Source organism: Dicentrarchus labrax, unplaced genomic scaffold (assembly GCF_905237075.1).
Source record: "Dicentrarchus labrax unplaced genomic scaffold, dlabrax2021, whole genome shotgun sequence".
NCBI lineage: Eukaryota > Metazoa > Chordata > Actinopteri > Moronidae > Dicentrarchus > Dicentrarchus labrax.
Window position 1 is genome coordinate 8,564,378 of NW_026136715.1, and position 24,003 is coordinate 8,588,380.

General features: G+C 37.7%; 1 protein-coding gene across 2 annotated transcripts; it reads right to left on the bottom strand.

Moving 5' to 3' along the window:
* Positions 1–643: 643 nt before the first annotated feature.
* Positions 644–23,230, bottom strand: LOC127377280 (immunoglobulin-like and fibronectin type III domain-containing protein 1). 2 transcript variants are annotated; one of them, XM_051425015.1, is made up of 29 exons: positions 23,087–23,230; positions 21,636–21,709; positions 19,419–19,478; positions 18,202–18,324; positions 17,591–17,730; positions 17,329–17,428; positions 17,011–17,053; positions 16,703–16,889; positions 15,640–15,835; positions 14,894–15,166; positions 14,307–14,774; positions 14,059–14,163; positions 13,821–13,943; positions 12,904–13,008; positions 11,821–11,979; positions 11,162–11,281; positions 9,750–9,866; positions 8,400–8,524; positions 7,234–7,375; positions 6,847–7,140; positions 5,857–6,153; positions 3,164–3,343; positions 2,931–3,059; positions 2,408–2,716; positions 1,983–2,068; positions 1,657–1,849; positions 1,267–1,563; positions 852–1,178; positions 644–762 (listed from the first exon to the last, which is right to left on the bottom strand). In XM_051425015.1, the coding sequence occupies exons 2-29, from the start codon at positions 21,679–21,681 to the stop codon at positions 758–760; spliced, it is 4,749 nt and encodes a 1,582-aa protein (XP_051280975.1). In that variant the 5' UTR covers positions 21,682–21,709; positions 23,087–23,230; the 3' UTR covers positions 644–757. The 2 variants fall into 2 exon arrangements, with proteins under 2 accessions (XP_051280975.1, XP_051280976.1); XM_051425016.1 differs by lacking the exons at positions 13,821–13,943; positions 14,059–14,163.
* Between the last annotated feature and the right edge of the window lie 773 nt (positions 23,231–24,003).

Here is a 24,003-nt window from a genome sequence, read left to right on the forward strand (position 1 = left end):
CTGCCATGTTTCTACAGTAGTCCAGAAGGGACGAAAGAACAAACTCGCTCCAGATAGGGGTGTTATTCAGCCAACATAGTGACTCCTTTTGGCTCTAGAAGGGAGGGTGAAGCAAGGAAGGACACTGGAACTACACTGCTAGATGCCACTAAATCTAGAGGTCTAATCAGCTGGGGTAATTGAAAACACCTGTATGTGTGTGCAGGGCAATTTAAAATATGCCCTTAAAGACCAGATCAATTTATAGCCCCTGAGATGTTTGTTACATTCTTTGTGTCAAAAGGTTTGCTTTAGAGTTTCCAACAAGTGTGGCTTAAATAAGTAGTAAATAATATAACATTAATACAAACAATGTGCTTTACAGTATTTTTCTACATGAAACATTTGAGCTGCTTTGGTTTTAGGGTCCTGGTATTGTACATGCTGCCTCACTGTCACACTGACAATGTTACTGTAATTAGTAACACCTGTGATTTTCCTATAATGACCAAAAGTCAGAAGGTCTTGCTTGGTATATATTGCTGTAATATTTGTGCAGTATTCCAGGGGTTCCAAAAAATCAGGAGTGCAATATTTTAATTGAGAAATGCTTTATTTTAATTTCAGTAGCAGTCCAATAAATATTAAATCCCATCTTTTTCTCATTGCAACTGGTGCATTACATCCAAGCAGCACAACCACTTCAGTTCAAACATCATGAATTAGATTTCTAAACCTTAAAATAAATACTGCTCACATTGTGGCGCTCTTACAGTCTTCACTCTGTATGGAAGAAAGATAAAATGATTTAGCATCATTAAGTATGTTTCTTTTATCATTTGAATTAAAGTGCAGGTGTGTTTCTCTCTCACCTCTGACACATAGGCTGGTGGAGCATTCAGCACGTCCGAGGGCGTTCTCTGCAGTGACGGTATACTCCCCCATGTCTTTGGGGCCTACGCGGAGAATCAACATGGAGCAAACTCCACACGTGTTGGAGATGTAATAGTTGGCGTTAGTGTTTAGGCTGATGTGATTTCGATACCACGTGACACGAGGTTTGGGATTTCCCGTCACTGCACAACTCATGTAGCATTCGTAGCCTTTGGGTGCAGTGTGAAGCTTCAAAGGCACAATGATGGTTGGGGCGCATCGCAAATCACAGTCCTTCCTGGTCGGTGTACTCACCACAAACTTTTCTACAAGACAGGAGATACAATATAAGATTAATTTTCTTAAAGAACTGACTATATGGCATTTGAGGTTGTTTAAGATGCATAAACACACCTTTCTTCTTCTCTGTCCCCCAGGTTGGTGACTCTGAGGGGGCAGATATTCCCATGTCGTTTTTGGCATAGACCCGGAAATTATATTCCCTCCCGTGCATGATATTGCTGACTGTGAACTTGTTATTGAAGAGCCTGTCAGCCACTGTGGTCCACGTGCGTTTGGCAGAGTCCAGTTTGGACACTGTGTAGTGGAGGCGGTCATCGCGCTTCTCATCAGGAGAAGGGTCCCAGATCACTGTCACTGTGCCAGGGACGTTTTCCTCCAATTCTACCGGTCCAGGAGGCTTTGGATCATCTGTAACCACAATCGGTTTTACTGGCTGATCCATTAACACATGTACCTGACATTCATGTGGCAAAACAAAATATATCTTCATTTTAGTTTTACCTGTGACTCTGACCTCTGTACTAAATGTCTCCTGTCCTGCAAGATTTTTCACCAAAATGGAGTAGATGCCAGAATCAGAGCGCTCAGAGGAGGGGATCAGCAGCTGGGATGATCCGTCAGAGTTACTGATTGTAACTCGCTTTGTTACTGGCACATTGTCCTTTAGCCATATAATATCTGGCCATGGGGAGGCCTGTAAAAAAGAACATTAGTAATATCCTGACAATTTGAACTCTGAATATAGCATTCTTTGAGTTCCCCTAATGGGTTTGTGAAACAACGGTTTGCCTCATTTATCAATAATAAAGCTCAGATATGAATCTCACCTCATAGTTCACTGTGATCCTGACAGAGTTTCCTGCCCTCACCACCATAAAACTCATCATCTTGTGGTTGGTGAACTTTGGCCTCACTAGAATAATGAATAAAAACAATTAAAAGTGCTTTGGACAATATTTAACTTCAGACGGTTCTTACAGTAAACTTAAATACATATATATGTGTTCTGTGTTGTTCTATGGCAAGAGTCCCTCATTTTAAAGACTAAGAATGAATGATCAGTGATTTAATGCGCTGAAAATATTGCTGTTAACATAAAATGGCATACTGATCATGTAGGTAAGCATTAAAAAAATAGCAATATGCGATTGTAAAGAAACAAAGTGGACTTTGAACTGTCTTCAAAATGTTAATGTGTAGCTACAACTAACAAGCAACATATTGTTCCTTAAATTTTTTAGAGTTGACATACCAGGCGAGGGCATTGCAAGGACATAGTTGGCCAACTCCGCTGGAGCGCTCTCTCCCCCATCATTAGTCGCAATCACTCTCACCCAGTACATGTCCATGGACTTGAGGCCTTTCACATTGAAGGAAGTAGTGATGATGGGGGTGGTATTACAGCGGGACCATTCAATGGTCTCTGCCTGCCGAATCTCAACAAAATATCCCTTTGCTTCATCCTGTATGCCTGGTTTATCCTCAGGTTTGGTCCAAGTCAGGACCAAGTGGGAATAAGAAGTTTCTGTCACCTTCAGGTTTGTGACTTTTCCAGGAGGCTCTGGGGTACATGACATTAAAATACCAAATGTAAAATATGTAGATTTAATCAGTATACAATATATGAGATGTATTATTAAAATCAGCAATAATACATGTATATATTTCATTCATAAACTTAAACAAATATTTTTAATTTTATTGTATTATTTTAAGATATGTACATGAATATATTTTCTGCAATCTATTGTTTATTAATGCGTTGCAACACTTACTCTTGGGATCCCGTGCAAAAACAAACTCTGATGGGCTGCTAAATTCACCAGCTCCTGAGAGGTTTATGGCAGTAACCCGGAATTCATATTCCATACCTGCCACAACATCTTTCACAGCATATTTCTTCTCTGGAAGTCATTTCAGATAAACAACAACAACAACAACAACACAAACATCAGTGTCATGGTCTTCAATGCCAACAGACTGAGTACAGTCAAATAAAACTGCAGACCTTTGATTAGTTCATCCATGGCATTGACAACGGTCCAGAGGTTACTCCCCTTCTTGCGTTTCTCTAAAATATAGCCGAGGATACGTGAACCTCCTCGGTTACTTGGTGAAGCCCAGGAAATGTTGATGCAGTCGTCAGAGGCACTGATCACCTGTGGAGGTGCTGGAGGGCCTGGAAAAGCTGAAGTATGCAGAAACAAAACAGGCATTGGCGGTTAAGGCTGTAGTCAGAGAGACTGAACTGATGAATAATAATATACCAATACGATCATCTTACAAATAATCTAAACTGCTTCGACATCTGTGCGGAGTTTTGTGTTGATTTACACTCTTATGGTAAATCCTTTGCTTTTTATAGAACTGCAGTTTGAAAATTAGATCAACAAAAATATTATATTTGATTAATCAATTAAGTCTTTTGTCCGGAATATTATTGGACATTGAATCTTGACTTCTGGGCTGTTGATCAGGAGAAAAAAAAAATCAAGTTGACTTGATTCTGTGATACAGGGTGCATGAGAGAGAACAGAGTGTAGACCAGTAGCAACCAGTAATGGAGATCAGCAGGGGGCAGTAATGACACTGAAACCGCTGATGATCGAATTGGTCTTTTTCACAGGAAAACATTTTAACATGTCACAACAAGAAAAGAAAAAAACTACAGTACCTTTTCCATTTGGATTCAGTAATGTTTGTGAAAGACATATTCAGCAGTTTCTGCAGATATTTGCTGATACCTATGTAAAGGATCTTTTATATGTAATTATTTAGAATTTATCATGCTGTTATTATTCTGCTCTATTTTTTACTATGTAGGTCTGACTTGTAAATGAGATCTGAATGCGAGTTCCTGATTAAATATTTGTTCGGATATTTGTTTATTTGCTGCACAGGCGCGTTATTGGCACATTGCACACCTGCGTTGCACCGTAATGGGGCTGCCCTGTCTGATACAGGCGCTCTGTGCGGGTCTGGTTTTGCGGCCACCCAGAGTTACATCTTGGGAAATTAGTTTAAAAACTTACTGCTCAGCAGACGGATACATTTCATTACCGGTCAATATAAACGTCTTTGAGGAAACCGAATTTATCCTGAAAACAGCGGTAAGTGAACGTCAAACGAGCTGTGGCTTCAAAAAGGGAAAAATGAACCGTCGGTGCTTTCAAATATAACAACGGTTTTTACATGAAACAAACTGGCTCATTTACACCAATTGTTTTTATTTTATTACCCAATAAACTCTTTGTTTATCTCCAGTTTGTTAGCATGGGTTTTGTGTCGGGTCTGTAACTAATAACTACAAAAACAAACCTAGGCCTTATGTAATGTTAGCTAACTAACACATGTTAACCTATACTGTATACACTACTAGTTAACTTTGTCAGCCAAATTACAATTAATTACATTGCTAACCAGATAAGTTACTATAAAAACAGATGTATTTAGTTAATACATCAATGCTACTAACTCCATTAATTGGTGTGAATTCTTTGCAGTTTTTGTAGTTTATACCTTTGTTCACAAATATCTCACTTAATCCTACATTTAGTTGAAAAAAAATGTTTTAGTTGATGTGCAGATTGATCAGTTAATGTAAGATTAAAGATACCAGCAAAAAAAGTGTTCTGCTATCCCAACAGCAACTTTTTCAGACTTCTCAAGGATGACCTTTAACTCTGGATAATGTGTCTGTGGAGTCTGGAGAGACTTGATGATCTTGATGAAGATCTTCAACAACACACAATGAAGGAAGACTTCAATCAGTGAGTGCAAGCCATTATCCTTTTTCAGTATGCTTGTGTTGTGCGTTTCTCTGTTGTCAGCCGCTGAACTGGCTTTTTATTAGTTGGCTGTTGTGTCATCACAAAGGCTTAAACACATGACACTTTCTGTGTGTGACAGATTTATACACCTTAAACACAATTAACATAGTTGACTCTGAGATCTGGGAAGGAATTTTATGTCTGTTGGCCTCAGCCTAAGGCATCTGCTTGCAAGGTTTTCTAAACTGTACAGAGGATTGGCTTTCTTTTAGTCCAAAGGTTGCTGTCTTTGGTGCGTTTCTGGTCAATGAAAATAAGTGCAGTGTGTTGGTTTGTTGTGTGACATGTTCCATCATCATCTTTTTGGTATTGTGGGGGAGTTTTAGATTTATTGTCAGTCATTGTCAGTGGTTTGTTTATCAGCATGTTGTGTTATGAGAAACAGTACAGATTAAACAATAAGATCTACATAATACATATTGTGCGTCTTGATGGCTCCGTGGTTGGCTCCGTACCCTCACAGCAAGAATGTCCCAGCTTGTAACCTGTCACCTGACCTTTATGTGTGCAGTAACAAGTTCTCTCCTTGCTTGGTTGGGAGCTCTGGTTTCTCTCACATGCAGGCTGAGTGAGATGAAGACTTGAATTTATTATCCAGAGGTGTGAAACATGTTTGTTAGGCCTGTGATTGACTTGTGACCTATCTAGGTACGTAGTATACCTCTTCAGTAGACCCATAAAACTCTTAATATTCAATAAGTAATGGTTGGACAACACCTAAGAAGGATACACCACACATAGGTGTCATTATTGACATTTAACAAAAAGTGAAATCTCAGTAGATGCAGTTTACCCTTTGTTATCCCTGTCTTCGAGACACAGTAGGAGGCATAGGGCGAACTGACCTGACAGACATCGCAGTTTGACTCACCGAGTGTGCCGGCTTGCATATCGTCAGTCTCCATCACTTCACTTGTACCCTCCGCGGTCACTGCCCGAATACGGTAACAGTATTTCCGGCCATGTTCCACATCTGTATCACGGTAGCTGGGCACACCTGGGATTTCCCCTATTTTCTTCCAGGTGTTGCGTCCTACTTGCTGTCGCTCCATTATGTAGTTAATCACTGGTGAGCCACCATCGTCCTTTGGAGGCCTCCACCTAAATTCAATACATACAGCTGAGCTCTCTGTTAGCTCTGCAGGGCCCAGGGGTGAAGTAGGTTTGTCTGAAACAAACAAAAAACAGGGTAATTCAAAGTTTGAAAACCCTTCCTAACTTTTTATATGTGAGAAGGCGAATGCTGCCTTAATGTTAGGGAAACAGTATTTCCGCTGAGGGATAATCATGGTGGAATTTGACAGTTCTGATGCTGGCAGTGTTTGCAGATGTAGCAACTTTTGTCAAGCTCTGAAATATATTTCCAAAACACATCTTTAACCTGTCACATTATCACAACCTGGGATTCTGCTTCAAGAAGAACAATAGCCAATCTTGATATATATTTTTTTCAGTCAATAGTATGGCAGTTTGAGAGCTGCATTTGCAAAATGAGTACCTAAATATGTCCTGTCACAGATGGGATCAGTAAAATGTGGCACTCCTTTTACCTGCTAGAGAAAAGACTGGCCTGATTTTTATTTATTTTTTACCTTTATCCACATGAGCTATGAAGCATTTAAGGGTACTGCTGTTTGCAGATTTTATAAGAGTAAAGTAGTTCTTCCTGCTCAGGTTGCTGCACAAATCACATCATTTGGCATCTATAAAGATGGTAATTTTCTTTAAGGAGTTAGATGTTAATGATTTCCTTTCAACTGATTTGACAGTTTTATTGTTGTTATATTTACAGCATACAAAAAAATACGTGGGTGATAGATTTTCCTTTGTTGAATTCCTGCATTGTCCTGTATTCACTCACCAAGCACAATTAGCTGTGAAATTGCCTCGGTGAAGCCATGCTCGTTCTTGAGCTTGATCTTGATCTCTCCTGTTTCCTTCCTCTGGCACCTGCTCAGGAGCAAGCGGCTGTGACTTGCAGATTTCTCAATCTTTGTATTGTTGTCATCTTGGAGCTCTTCTCCCTCTTTGTACCACTGAATCTTTATGGGTTCATGGCCAACAAAATGCAGTTTAAAAATGGCATTGTGCCCCACTTTAACTTTTACAGGCTCAGTGAATGCACTGAAGTCTTTAGGGTCAAACCTTGGGGGATCTGAAAAAAGAGGCCAGTTAGGGTCAGTGCAGTGTTTATATGGTATTTTGCTGTAGTCTGATTTGGACCAGTGGCTGTGACAAATTCTCAAACCTTTGACGTTGATCATCGCCTCTGTTTTACGACCATCTGCCTCAAAACGGTATTTCCCAGAGTGCTCTTCCTTGCACCTGATTATGACTAATTTATGGATTGCACCATCATTAGTGATAGTGAAATTGTCATCTGGGGATATCTGATAGTAAAAGGGGAAGAAAGATGAAAATAAACAAATGTAGCTACTGTGAGTTATTTTGTTGTTGAAATCAGTAACATTGCATGGCCCAGAGGGCTTTGTGCCCAGCTGTGCTGTGTCCCAAACTGGCCCAAAGAAAATCTGCCAAATGTTTGAAGTGCATCATAGGTGAACACGTAGTATATTAAATCTGTTGAAATTACCATCAGTGGATAACAAATTCCCAATCAAGAAAGTGTTTTTTTTAAACATTTATGTTATATATATTTTTAACAGAGACATGAGATGAGAGAAAAAAAGGGGATGGCATTCAACTAAGGTCCCTGGCAAATGAACTCTAGTGTGTTTACTGTTTTAATGTGGTTCATTTAGTCTGGTGTGAAAGCTGTTGAACTAAACAACGGGACAGAGACTGCCTGAAAAGGAGGGTCTCTGCCCGCTTTCGAGAAGAAGTTGGTGTGGTTCATTTGTAGTCTCAAAGCAAAGCCGATCAATCTAAGGACTGTGAGAAGTAGATACGTGATTTTTGGCATGAATTTAGTAGTTAAACTACAGTTGAATCCACCTGCTTATGGTGAACTGAAAAGCAATATCCCGATCTGTCTGCACTGTATAGCCTAGAATATCCTTGAATTGATATACAAAGCGCAGTTACAGTCCAAAATCATAATCACTTATTTCTTGGTGAGCTTTTTGTGACACCAGAAAAGATAAATATACTCCTAAAGGTGCTAACTGACATCGTGTCAGTGACCAATATTGGATGATGCAAGGTGGTGTTACCAGAACTGCCCAGTTATCTGTCAGCCTTAATACTTACAAGTTTGTTTGTAAAAGGTCAGTGTGAACATGAACCGCACCATAACTAAAAGGCAACAATGTATCATCTTTTCCCCTTGGGCCAAATGAACCCAAACTACAGGTGTGAAAGTGACCATAGATATCTAGGCCACCATAATTCGCTTTCTTGACAGACACTGACACAGTACTCAAGAAAATGATGAGTTTGACCTTTACGACTAACCTTTTTGCCGTCTCTGAACCAGGCTCCCTCGCAGTCTTCACTGCTGAGCTTACATGTTAACACAGCACTCTCATTGATGATCGCGGTGACATCAGACAAACCACAGATGAACTGAACCCCTGGATCTAACATACACAACAGTGAACAGTAAGGCACTATGATTATTTGCACTAACATCCAAAAGAAGTTTAACAGTGACAGAAAGAATAGCTAATGTTTCATTTTGTCGTCGTTATGTTTTGTAAAATTGTGCTTAATGTTCTTTATTGATGTATTGTTCAGATAGCTCTGCAATCTCTGCAGGGAGCTTTTTTGTTTTCTCCGGTTCGTACATGTGCTACAATATTTTCAAAACACACTTTTCTTCTTTAATGTACATTGTTTTGTTTAATGTATTGACTCTCTCTAGCCAAATACAGATCTGTCAGGAACACTCATGTTATATACTAAATAAAGATGACAGAAGAATTTGTTTTTATTCAGTGTAGCTCTTGGAGAGGCTCCCTGCTGTGTCAAAACAGCAAGTCAACATGGAATACAGAGCAAATTGATAAACAACATGCAGGGATGATCGTGAATAAATGAGTAATGAGTCGAAAAGAAGACCATTATCAGTTGCAGAGGAATTGATTGTAGTTGGAAGTGATATTTTTTTGTGACTTCTCTCTAAATGGATTTATGTTTGCATTGTTGTAATGCAGTCTTTCTCCCAGATTCTTTCTCATTTGTTGTTGACAGTATACAAATTGTCAAAGTGATTTAAGGTTAAACATGCAAAACCAGTGTGTACAAACTAGGGCTGTCACTTTTTCGGATTGGCTCCTTTCCATGCTTTGCTTGCTAGAGTCCTCCATTTTCATAGCAAACAATTTAACATGACTAGCATAGTTTACAGACAGCTCAATAGGGCATGCCATAGGCCCCTCTGCTGGATTATAAGGCAAACTACTTCAGACAATCTGTTGCATTTATAGACTGCAATTTAAGGTCTTTACACTTAAAAAATTAACCACTTTTGAACAATGTTTGAATAAAACTGACAGCCCTACTACAAACTATAACAGAGTTATGGTACTATATGTTATGGTCAATTAATGATTATGTTTTATGAAGCTTTTAGTTTGTGGTGGCTGCATTAGGTTCCAAGTTCTGAAGTATTAATAACATACGAAAATGTCATATAAATACACACATACTCTATGCACATAACATTAACCAGCTGGAATTCAACACTATTAGCTAGTGCTGTGTAGAGTAGTACTGAAATGAAAAATGTATTGATTATTTGATTATGCGATGCATCCAACTGGAACCCCTTCCTGTGATTCAGTCACCTTTTATGTTACTTACCAATCACTATATCTTCTATCAGTGGGCCTTGTCTTTTACGCCTTGAGTGTGTGGCAAAGCCAGTTGCATCTTCAGTCTCGTCACACTCGCTGTGGTCTTTAGGACCTGCACTTTCATCTTTTTAAAAATCAAAATATTTAACTCTGAACTGATTGAGATGTGTTTAATTATACCATCATAACAGTCTCAGAGTGCGCAGAAATGTATGGAAGTGAATCGTGACCAAAATGTAAATTAAAATGCATTTGCAGAAATGCCTTTTCATTTTAAGAATGTGGCTTCATTATTTGACTCATAAATAAAATTAATAATCAATCATCCTATTTGCATTTGCATTTTCTTCTTAACTGCACATTTTATGCCATAGTCAAAAAGAAAACAAAGAGGAGATTGCTTTTTAGTTTTCGTTATCTGCCCCGCAAAATAGTGCCCATAATTCGAAAACGATTTGGCAATCTGAGCGGCGCAGGAGAGTGACGTCAGTAGCTGCTCTTCTGTATTGTTATTGGTGGTTTTTGTATAATCGCATTATTACACTCGGGGGTTTGCTTTACCGTAAAATGTGCAGTTAAGAAGAAAATGCAAATGAAAATAGGATGATTGATTATTAATTTTATTTATGAGTCAAATAATGCAGCCACATTCTTAAAATGAAAAAGCATTTCTGCAAATGCATTTTAATTTAAATTTTGGTCACGATTCACTTCCATAGAAATTATGTGTACAATAAGAGTTTAAGGTTATCATAATACAATAATTTTAAACCTTGATACAGTATTGGTATAAAAAAGATACTTGATACCTCTTTCAATACTACAGCAGAAAAGGAAATAAAAGTCCTAGGTGCACAAAATAGAATATTTTTTCTTTGTTATAATAACAACCTACATACAGTCAATAAACACACCTACTATTTCTAGTAGGCTATTTCTTATTTCACAATATTAATTCTACTTAATTCACAATACAATATCAGAGAATGTCTCTCCCCCTGTGTTTTTCTGCAGAGCAGAGTGCAATTGAAAATCTGATTGTAGACCTGATAGCTTTGGTACTTTGGATACTATCGAACCTATGGAGGTTGTATCGTTTTATATATGTGGTATTGAAAAAAGTATCAGTATGTAAGTATCAATACTTTTGACAATCTCAATAGAGTTATACAGTATGTGGGGCTTATTAAACGAGTCAGTAAGTTGCTGCAGTGGCCCAGGGTTCGAATCTGACCTCTGCCCCCCTTTCCTGTCTGTCTTCAGCTGTCACTATCATAAAAAGGCAATAAAAAAGCCCCAAAAAATACTAACTCGCCTTTCACTCACAAGAACAAGCTGTGAAACAATATTAACTGCTTCAGGAAGCACAAGTTATTTTCTGGCCATTAACCCGTACTATTACCAATTGTGGTCTCTTACCATTGACTGCTTTCTGTGGCTGTTGGCTTTCCTTTGAAGAACCTGAATTCTTCTGGCCAGTAGAGTCTTCATTCTCATCACTGTCACTTGCTTCATCGTCACTTGCTAGCTCATTTGGATCTGTGTTGTAGTCACAGACTTCAGGTAGTATACACTCAGATGTACACAGTGGCTTTTCAGTAAGTTCAGAACACTATTGCATTGCAGTTTTATTATTTTTAACATTTTATTAAACTACATTAGTAGTTTAATAATTCTCACTCAGTTTCTTCTGTCAGTACTGTACTATACAGCATATCTGATAAGTGTGAGGGGTAACTGTGGTACATTTCCTCCATGCAATTAATAGTGTGGAAATTTCTCAATTTTAAAATGCATCGTGATGCGGATGAGGAAAGTTCTACATTGATGCAGTGACACAACATAATCTGTAATTTGCAACCTACAGCCAAAATTATGGCCTACTGACATTGATTGTTGATTATCCGTCGACGGCTGGACAATTAAGTTTTAAACAACGTTCTCTTGTATTGAAATAAGGACAAACATTGAGCTAAATGCATTGAATCCCTGACAGATGAATCATAATCGAAATGGAACAGTGAGGCCAGTGAAGATTCACACTTCTAGCAGTCAGTATGTTCCTTGTTGTTTCTTACCGGATGTGTGTTGTTTCCGTTGACTTCTCCTTGTGTGCCTTTGGCGTCTGACAGACCGAGTATAGTCTATATTTCCATCAGAATCAATCACTTCATTTTGACTTTTGGAAAGTTGTTGAATCTGGTTTAACTCTACATCAACACCTTTGCCACTGGATTCTGCACAGACATAACACACGAAAGAATAAATATGGTTTAGAAAATAAGTATGGATTTAACTGAGCAAAACACGTTTCTTAGGGATGGAACGGTTCGAGTAAAAAAATCTAAACTGTTCGGTTCGCAAGTCACGGGTCGGAGCATGTATGTAGTGTTCAGTTCAGTTGAAATAGGCTATGAGGTAACATTGTGTTTTGCGCCTTTGCTTCAGTAAAGCATCTCTCCCTCCCAGTAAGTAGTGGCAATCCCACTGATCCCCAGAGAAACACAGTGAAGATACGGTGGCAATTTTACAATCACGGACCAGGTGAAGCAAGAGTAAACAGCAGTAAACAGCTGGTGCTGATGTCATTCGGTACAACGTTGGATTGGATTGATTAACAACAATACACCTCCACACGCACCTGACACACCTGCTGTTGTTTAACCTGAATCACGGGTGGGGGACCAGCAAAGTGAGCAGATTAAAGTAGTTTGTGACTTAAGTAGTGAATTAATCTACTATATAAAGTAATGTATTGTATTGCCTATTGTAGTGAAGTAGCCTATTCTCTCGAATATTTTTGTGATTAGTAATGTGGCCATTTTATATAAAAATGAATCAGCATTTGTGTCTGAACTTATTAAAAAAACACATTATTTTAATGAAGATTTGACAATGAAGTGTAAGGCAAACATTTTTTTTTTGCCAAATACATGAAAAGCATATTGAAAATGGCAATGCCTTTCCCCCCTTGCTGTAGTAAAACGTACTGAACTGAACCGAAAACCGTGATGCCAAAACCATGATGAGCCGAACTGTAAATTTTATTTACCGTTCTACCCCCTAACTTTTCGAATTGTTTTGTCAATCACAAAGATTACCATTTACATAGATGTGGATATGAAGGGCAGTACATTTTCTACATTTCTACGTTGTCTTACCATTTTCTTTCTGTTCTGTCTCTTGACCATGTTTTCGGTATCTTGAATTATTTGAAGATTCAATGGAGTCCTTATTCTCTTCAGAATATCCTCCTTCATTTGTATCTGTGGTATGTCAGATATAACAAAATTGAATTTAATCTCTGAGTGATGTTGATCAGGTGTTTTGTGAGGAGCACATCAGTTAGTAATGTATTCATGTTTACGTTACCTGGTCGGTAATTTAAATTTACATCTGTAATTTAAAAGTTATGGATTATGGGTTTCAAAGGCATCGCAATGAACCATAACCGGAACGACAAATGGATTTACAATTTTTCTAATCTTTGGTGCAAAAAACAGCAAACCCAACAGAATTATATGCTGAATTAGGTGGTAAACGGCTGATCAAGATTCATAGTTAATGTTGACAGATATTGGCAGTCATATTATCACTCAGCTGCTTATATTTAGAAAGCATTGTGCAAAATCAGTACATACAATCTATTACATTGCAACCTAGACACAACTCGTCTTTTGTGGTCTTAATGTTTGTCAATATATCAACATTAACTGTAGTGTTGTTCCCGGTCTCCTTTGAAGTTCAACAGCAAACGTAGTGCTAAGAAAGCCTAGTGGTGGCCCCATGAAATTTGACAGCAATATAAAAGGGCTCTTCTCAGTATATCACACTTAATCCAAGCACTAAAGGGCAAAGACCATCTGTATAGCTGAGATTCAATCATGGTAAAAGTTCACAAGTTTGTTATTAGAACAAAGCACAATTTCTTGCGGTGAATTTTAAGAACATTTAAAACTACGTTTACACTAATTAAAAAGAAAATAATGCTGTTAGCAATGTTCTAGATGCTCAGCCTTGTGCGCCGTGAATGATTTAAGAACGGACTTTCGATCCTTTGTTTGGCTATATATCTTACCAGATGTTTCTGGTTTCCATTGGACCTTCTTTGTGTGCTTTTGGTGTCTGACCGATCCAGTAGAGTCTATATTTCCATCAGAATCCGTTCTTAATTGAACATCAACATTTTTGCTGCTGGATTCTGGACAGACAGAAAATAAGCATGGATGTTAACCAAACACATTTTTAAAAGTGTTGTCAACCATAAAAAAATGGTCCATTTACATAAGTAGGGATATTAAAAGCAGTTGTCTTACCAATTTCTCTATTATCTGTCTCTTGACCATGTTTTATGTGTCTTGAATTATTGGCAGATTCATTGAAGTCCTCATTCTCTTCGGAATAACCTCCTTCATTTGTATCTGTGGTATGTCAATTATATTAAAAGTTAGTCCACTCTCCTATTCTTTTGAAATAACAAAACCCAAACACACACCATAAACACACATTTTAAAACACCACTGACTACTCACAGTGCTGATTCTTAGGCATAGATCGACTTTACCTGTTACCTTGTCAAAATCCGCTTGACCAGATCTAGTGTGTTTCTTGTTCTTGGGTTCATCTACTCTCAGTTGCATTTCTGCTTTTGTTGCGCTCTCTGAAACATCTAATGTTGTAACTGTGCCATCTCCTCTTGAGTTTTGGATCTTTGCTTTATCTTTGCTCCCAGTTGAGTCAGACATGGCACTGGCTTTTGCAGCATTAGTCTTGTCCTTTACTGCTCTGCCATCTTTACCCGGTCCAGTGACTGCAGTTATTTCACCATCTCTTTCACTAGTGGTTAATGTCTTCTTGTCTTTCTGTTGTCCTTCTTCATATTTTGCTTTTACAGATGCTAAAATCTTCTCCATTTCCTCTCGGTTTTTTATTTGTTGTTCTCTTGCCACTTTCTCAAGGTCAGCCCGTGCTCCACCAGCCAAGGTAGTTTTATGAGCTTTCTTCTTACCAGCAGACGCTGGGTCACTCTCAGCTTAGAGGATATAAAATACATTATACATGACATATAACTCATAATTATGGCAGTAATAAGGATCACTTCAGCACACTTTGACAAATTGATTATTAGCGCATAATACTTTAAGATGTTACCTTCCACAACCAGCCAGGCACTGCAGGATGTAATGCCAGCTACAGCTGAATAGATGCCTTTGTCCAGCTGCTTGCAGTCCTTGATCATCAGCCTATGGATCAATTTGTGGTCTGACACGGTTATGCTGTATTTCTCTCCATCCTCCAGGACACTACCCTTGCCCATCCATGTGATCTGGGGTATAGGGTGTGTCAGGACACACTCAAAAAGGGCAGCCTCTCTTTCTTGAGTTTTAACCTCTTGAATTTTTATAACAAAGTCCACATTGGAAACTGTAAAAGAAATACAGGGAAGTCGGTGAACTATCTATTCAGTTTGTTAGACGAAGCTACTAAAATAGGTGATCTGTATACACAAATCTGAGTTGTTAACCTGAAGTAAACAAGTTGCCATTACTGTGGTGGGGTCTCGCTACAATATTTGTGCGTTTTAAATGCAAGCTGTCTTTGTATAATTTTCTACTTTAAATTCAATTCAGAGATCAGAAACCCTGGATGGATACACAGGGACAATGATAATTCTTTTCTTGTTTTTGGTAGATATTTTTATGCCTTTTTATTTTGCTAGGACAGGTGAAGGTAGACAGGTAAGGGGGGAGAGAGAGAGAGAGAGAGAAGGGGGGGACAACCTTTAGCAAAGAGCCGCAGGTTGGAATCCCTCGCCTTACCAGTTGATCTCCCATGCGCCCAAAGAATTTTCTGATTTGTAAAGATTTTCAGTTCCAATGTTCCTTGCTTGAACCTACGTTTGAAGTCTGTAGGGAAGAGGTTGACGTCTTCATCCACCTGATTCAGGCCTGTGTTGAGAAGGATGACGTCTTCATCCACCGGATTTAGCCCGGTGTCCTTTTGCATCAGGCCCTTGATTCTAAAATCTGTCCTCCCAGCACTCTTTAGGCTGTGTTTCTCTGTTGCATCTTCATCATAGGGAATTACACCATCCTACCAAGTACACAGACAAGTTACAGATAACCTAAAGCTTTCATATTCTACTTCTTCTAGACTATTTAAAAAAGGTAATTTCACCATACTCTATACTACTATATTGTGCATGTTTTTAAAAAAATGTCAAAGGATAGCTCTGATAAAAACCAAAAAGGTGAATATATAAACTGTATTTCAGTAATTACAAACTGATGAACCTTATTCTTTTAAAATAGCTATATTAATTATATAATCAATATAAATAAATAATAGGATAGTATTTTACTGCTGAAGCTTCACATGGGTGGTGAAGTCTATTTATAACATTTGACACATTGTACTGTGGTATTGTTAGCGTAGAGCAGTGCACATATCATGGACAGAGGGTAACATTCACTATATAGCAAATGGGGAGTAATTACAGACAGTCAATCTAATACTTTAAAAGAGCTCAACAGATAATCTTAATCTGTCTCACTGTGCTTCTTTAAGCACAATTTCTAGCTCTAATAAAGCAAAGTTATCTAACATAATTATACCTGGTTTATGATACTGACAAGCAATGGAAACAGCTGATTGAGATGGCAGTGGAAGTGGCAGAATTATTTAGATGAATGAGCAATAAAAATGGATGATAATTTGTCCTAAGTTAATATTTGAAACACAGTTCTCCCGCTAATTTTAACTGATAGCTGCATTTGAACTATTAAGCTATCACAACACACAAAAATATGTTAAGTTTGCTGAATATTCAGAATGAAAATGACTTTAATTAGTGCCAGATGTCTTCAGTGAAATGTGAAATCCATGATAGCTTGTTAACAACTACACTGATGATTTAGCAGGAGATAATGCATTTACTTTGAGAACTGACAATTTTCATACCTTACACATATTAGGCACTCTGTCCCTCTTCTTCTCCTCCAGTTTCTTGAGAATCAAATCCAAGTCTGCAAAACCAAACTCAGTACAGATACGCTCATAGTCTTTCCTGTCAGCGTTCAGCATCGTGTCCCAGAATCTTTTATCAGTTTCCCCATCTGCTTGTTTTTCCTGGTTTTGCTCTACTTTACTAAAGGTATTAAGCAAAAGTGTTGACAGCCACACAAGAATCAGTGATAAAATCCACACACATGCAGAAATATCTTATAAGGTATTTTAATATCTCACTATCATAATATCTGTTTTTTTACCTTTTCCGCAGCAGTTTTCTGAAATCTGATGGATTTGTTGAAGCTGAAAGCAGCAAATTCAGTATTTCTTAATGTCTTTTACAGCTATACTGTAGATTTGACGTCAGATAAAGCTATGGGGGAACTACACATTGGTAGGAGTTGCTCATGATGGCCACATGTTTCTCAGTACTTACATATACAAACTCTCAATTAAATGAGATTAAGTGTTAAAGTAAAATACAATGCCAGTTATAGACTTACCAACTCCTTGACATTCACAATAAAAACACATATCACAGGTCATGTTTATAACTGTATTGTGTGAACAACTCTTACCCTCAGTCACGTTCAGTGTTGTTGTGCAGACAGCTTTGCCATATTCGTTCACAGCGTAGCATTTGTATGTATCTGCTTCCACAGCAGACACTTTGTGAATCTAGAAACACAAACATGTAACATAGCAAATTATCTGATGCACAAGACTGAATTCACATAACAGAGAGCTCTTACTTTAATACTGTACAGTGTTAATGAGCTGTTAAAGTTCAAGCAGTATCTTCTCAAAGGAGTTTTACTATTGGTGAAATAATTTACTCACCTCTAATATATGCTCTCCAGTTGATTCATCATATTTACTCTGAAATTTGTCCTTGTCTGATATTGTCCCTTTGGTTCTTCTCCATGACACCTCTGGTTTTGGATCCCCTATCACCATGGCCTTGAAAACAGCTAATTTACCTGAAGGATATATAGAAATATAACTTTTTTTTTTTTTTTGGAAAAAGATGCAAATGTGGTGCTTCTTGTGTTTTTTGTTGGTTAGTTATTTATTATCATGCCTTTCTTTTAAGATGTTCCTTTATTTATCCACTGTGGGTGAAATTCAAGTTTGACACAGCAGCACAGGGGCAAGTGTAAAAATACAATAAAGAACAATAAAATAAAAATATAGACATCATAGAAAATATAAAGACTATAATGAAAATATATACACTATATGCAGTAAGAAATATGGTGTGCAAAAATATTTTAAACTGTATAACTAACTGTACATGTGAAGTTATTACAAGGTAAAGTTTGTGCAAAGAGTTGTGCATAGCAGGTTAAAGTGAAGCAGTCTTAATCAGTGGAGGTGGGAGATACTGGGTTAGGTGACTATACAATTGCATAGATATGTCAATTTTAGTTCTGTGTCATAATTAAACCCACCTTCTTTAATGGTTACTGGGATTGGTTTACACTGGAAATCTGGGGTGCTTTTTCCCTCTGGCATGTTTACTACATACTGCGTGATCATTACTCCAGGAGTCTTCGATCTTCTTCGGATGACAGCTAAACAAAGCCAGCAAAGATGATAATAAAAACCAGTTAATTATGAGCGAAGTAAAGTATTTTATAACCTGCAATTAAAAACAAACCAAACCAAAATCAATTCAGGACATAAATATTTAGACCAAATAGGAGTGCTGCTTTTGGTAGAACTAAACAGATTTCTTTTTTGGTACCGGTAGATGTCAGGAATTTCAAAAGTATTCAATGTGATGCTGTGTGTGTGTGTGTGTGTGTGTGTGTGTGTGTGTGTGTGTGTGTGCAAACACTTTCTTACGACCAAATAAATGGGAAATGCTACACACAAATCTCAGATTAAAAAAAAGTAACTATGTACATACAAGCCCAATATATTCCTGTTGTTTATGAGTTTACTGAAAAGTTACTTCAACCAATGACAGCTGCATGTTTCTACAGAGTATAGGTGTCCGCTATTCTACCTCTATTATACCAGTCGTGCCAGCTCATTGCTCATTAGCACAAATCAGGATAATCATGTTATAGACTTAGAAATTGGTGATTTGGTGTTGGAGATAGAGATATCTCCCACATTCCTGGAAAGCTGAGCTGTATTCAAATGGTTGCAGTCTGTAACTTCATCAATAAATGCCACTGAATCCTACACACTGGTCCTTTTGAAACAATGAATTGATTACCATAGTTGCAGATTGTTATTCTGTTGATCGACTAATTGATTAATCTCCTGTTTGTTTCAGCTATAGTATACATATTCACTTTCACATCAGGGTTTGGATGTGCACAGATAGAGGATCACACAAGAGTCGATGACGAACAACATTAATCCAGGGATTAACGATTATTCTGACAAGGACTGAAATAGGAGAATCAGTCAGACGTGGAACTAAGCACGACTGATTTGACACGGTAGCAAATAGATATTTCAGATTTCAGATTAACACAAAGACAGGACAGGTCACAAGCAAACACAGTATTCAATATTACCTGATGTATTATTCAATATTTATTCCATTATTCATAATAATGGATGTAGCTCAGTATTGTTTTCAAACAGCACAGTACTGCATGGAAAAAAAACACATTCTATGTTTGAAAATAAAACAGCTCTTTCATTTCACCTGTCTTGTTGCCGGACACCTCATTAAAACGTTGAATGTATTGATGAACGATGGAGAAGCCTGATGGAGAAAAAAAGACACTTGTTCAGTTAGAAGTACATGAGTGCATGCTATGCTATGGCTACAGGACATTAAGTGTCCTGCTGACATTTCTTTATATTTGCAGAAATGTTGATGATTACCCAAGTTTTATGGTGCACTTATTTGCCGTTATTTTTGGGTGTATGTGATATAGATAGAGAGATAGACAGAGTGAGACAGAGAAGTAATTGAGTGAGAGACAAGAATAAATGGCGGAGAGGCTGGATGTGAAGACCCAGTCAAGCATAATGTGGAAAAGGAAAGCTCATAGAGGCCTGAATAAACTGAAGCACTGAGAGGGTCACAGTAAAGGGCAGCAAGCAGGCAACCTTAATCCAGGGATGTTTTCTTCTCACCCTCAGTTTATCACTGAATCCTGAGAGAGAGGACCTTTAGTCAACTGACTGTTGAAGTGCCTGTCAGTTGGGCAAACTTAAACTTGCATACTTCTGAAATGAAGTAAATTGAGATGCTGCACATCATGGGGTTGGAGTGATTTTCACATTGCATTGCCTTTTACAGATACCATGTCAAATGCTGTTACAAAAGTTTTAATAATTGTTTCTTTAAACCTGCAACAACTGAGTTTGGCCACTTGGGGGCAGCAGAAACAACTTGACAATAGTGACATATCATCTGCAATATTCTTTCTCTTTTAGCTCCGTTTTTGGTCCCCACCAACTCCCGATATAACTGGCTCTTTAGCTGCAAAATGCTCCACTATGTTCACCACCTAATCACTAACTGTCTGTCTGCTGTTTGATGCTGAGCAGGTTGTGTACAGTGGGTTTTTAGAGCTTTTTCACTGAAACAGCTACTTGCTGCAGCCGAAAACAATGCCACAGTTTGAGAGCAGTGAGAATGAATCAAAACAGTGACGTTTTGGGCCGGACATCTAAGCAAAGAGGTGAAAATAAAGATCTATAAAGCTGTTGAAAGCTGCAGATTTAGCTGATAATTCTCACTAGCTTCATCACACGGAGACCCCTTTCACATTATTGGATTGTTTCACATTGTCATTTGATGTATGGTTATTATAAGAACATGTATTATAGCAGATTCAAACAAATATATGTTTGGTCATATTCCCATATTCGTTCAATCATACTTAAATAGCACCAATTGTTGTAGCACTATAATAGTTTTTGGGTAGATTGTTCATAGTAAAATTCTAAGATAGTAGTCAGGCATTCATTGGGTTTAAACACTAAATAAAGGACCAGACTCTCATTTTCTGCGTTAAAGAAGACAGTATTTCTTAAGTAATTCTATAAAGTATTGTTGAAGACTGAGCATTGCTCATTTTGCTTATACAACCGAATACTTTATGTTTCAAAGTGTGTTAAAGCCCCTGTCTTGATGTGCCAATCCGTCAGCGTATACAACATGGAGTGCTTTTCTACTCTTAATTGTTTGTTGACTGCAACAATTTGTTGTGTTTTGGCAGGATTAGTGTGAGCTCATTCCCACCGGTTTTGGTGATGAATTGGCTTACACACAGTTTTCTGTATATGAGACAATAATTAAGTTGGTTTGCTCATGTCAAAGAATCTTTCTGGCTGTCACTGCAGATAATCACCATCAAATAGTGGTATAAAACAGTGTTGTCAATGTTCACTTGAGTCGTGATTTTTCCCCTGCGTAATCCTTTCAGCAGAGCCTACAGTATAGTATTTTTTTGTTTTTTACAGTGAAGGTGTATATTACTTGATGTCTAGACTAAGACATGATCTTAGTAACATTTCACCTTTAGGCGATATTTATATTTTACAGCAGTATGTAATATTTTCCCATTAAATGAATGCCCATTAAAGACAGTGGAAGAAATTACATGTAAATGTAAAACAAAAATAAAAAGAGGAAAAAAAGAAAACTGGCTTATTTAAAATGAACATATAATATATACATATATATATATATAATAAAACCAGTCATTTATCATTGTCTAATGTATCTGAAAAAAATGATTTTCACAACTTCCTCTGACACTTGTTTGCTTCAGTCTGCTGTGGCACCAATTTATGTTTGCAATAGATGGACACCAGGCCACTTTATTATCACTTAAATCTGTAAAATGGAACAGTAATAAGCAGAAAAAAGACATTTCAATTGGAAGGAGGAATTGCAGTACTGTACTTCGTCTGTTGGTGCTGGGACCTGTGTTCTTCGCCCTTTTCCACATTTTGGCAAGAGTTAACTGTCAAAAGGACCTGCAGATAGAATGTGAACATAACCATTAATACCAATAATGAGACCATGTTCTTCTTGATGTGTAGTGTTTTTTTTTTTTTTTTTTACATTTTCCAGATCACAAGCTAGTATTACAGTACAGTATGATAATACTCTGTGCTGAAATTTAGATTAGCTTTACTTCATTTAAATAGTTATCATTTTTCAGACTCATTCAGACAGCCACTTAGCCAAAATATCCAGTCCTTCTTTTCTAAAGCACCTTCAGGCTGGTGAACGTATATACTGTAGAATAGCAAGTACTTCATTCAAAATGCATGTTCTCATTTTACAGGTACTGGCACTAGAATTTACCGAATCTTCTGTTAAGTGGATGAAAGAGAGACCATCATAGTCAGATTCACATATTGCCATTATGTTGACAGTCAGCTCTAACATGTGTTTGTGTAGGTTACATGCCTCATAAAATTGCCAGATCTACTGTATACCCATGCTTTGAGGCATATATGTAGAGCAAGGTCAAAAGGTGAACCTATTATGTTTATTATAACTTGAGGCTTGTTAGTTCCTGTGGGCATTACACACTGTTGGGAAAACATGTACTCATGCAAAGTGTTGATTAAACCAGATACTGCAATTGAAAAGCTTCTGTTGAAATCATTTGTTCTCTGAAGGTAGCCTTTACAAATGTATTCAGAAAAGGGTGGTAGCAATTACTTGTTATGTGACACAAAAACTATTACGTAAAGTTGTTTTTTACAAGAAAGCTTAGGCACATTGTTATATTCAGGATGGATCTGAGGGCTTACAAATTTTAAAACCGTGGTCATCTAGAGGCCAAGTCATACTAAGTGCACAACAAACACTGATGGTGCACAGCTTCCAAGCTATAGTTAGCTGTGTCCCTGTAACCTCACATGGTTACACAAAGCCTGACTGCAGACTATTGCTACTCTGAGATCTCCATTCTCAGAAATAAAATGCTCAGGATTAAATGCTCTCAGTACATTAATGCATTAAAAGTACTGCAATGATAAATACATTGATAATCTGACAAAGAGATGGATATCTCATTTATCTGTACATATTCAAAGTGGCAGTGATAATTACATCATATTTCTTATATCATGGGTTGGAAATAAAGGTGATAGCGGACTGAAAGACATAATCTCTTTCACACACCACCATCATAACAAAGAGTGAAAATCAATGCTTTAATCCTAGAAACCCAAGATTAGACTCAAGAGCATCCTGTAAATCCCCCTAGGTGTTCTACTTCTATCATTTCATGAACTCTAATCCACCTGGATAACATAAAGAAGTAAGGGCTGACCCATGTCAGGATGTACCCTCGGTCACACACAGACACAAACATACAGAGAGTGAGATTGGTTTACCTGTCTGCAGCTCTGTTCTCACTCCCACTGAGACTGGTTTATAGATGTGGTATAAACTTGCTGCCTCCTGGGTTTTACTAGATATTAATTCCTCTGGGAAAACATGTTTGATTTTGCTGCCTGCAAGCTTGTGCCTAGACAGTGACTGTCAAGGATAGCCTTCTTCTGTTTAGGCAGATGGATGCTCAAAGCGGGTGGGTTATTATTAAGGGGGAGCAGGGTGGGGGCACAGGATGAGGTAAAGAGGGATGAATAGCCTGAGGGAGAGGGAAGGGCTACCAATGACAAGTTAGTGGTGAAGTTTATCTCTCGCTGCAGTAATTACTGATGACAGCGTACTCATCTTTCACAGAACAGTTGCTGACAAGAAAATGATTGGTGAGTTCATTTTGTTTATGGAATCTGATTCTTGCAGATACAACATTACAGATACCATACACGTATAACTGTCAGAGGGAAAGAATCAGGTAGCAGTTCATTTAGTGGTGCCTGCAGTTTCTGTTAAGTAGATTCTTTATTGCTGAAAATACAAGCAAATGAGTCAGTATTTTAAATAATACAGATCTGAGTTTGAGCTGTCACCCGAGGCTGTGATTGAAACATTCAGCATTACGAGCTGCTTTAACTATGGTAATTTAATGGTGACCTTGGGTGGTAGCTAGCAGAGAGATATTGCTATTAATTTGGACTATGAAGCTAATATAAGAATGTAGCTGGAAGTCATACACTCCACTGAACTTGAAGATGGTATGATGTTGAAACAAATTTACAGTTTGATTCTGAATTGAACCCTAACGCCTTGCTACTGAAGATCAAACGTTGTGAACAAGGTACTTATCCCCTTGTCTGCTGTGTTCTTCTTATATTACAAAATATTACATAATCAAGGTTATGACATTTATGTGGTCTAAGCTCTT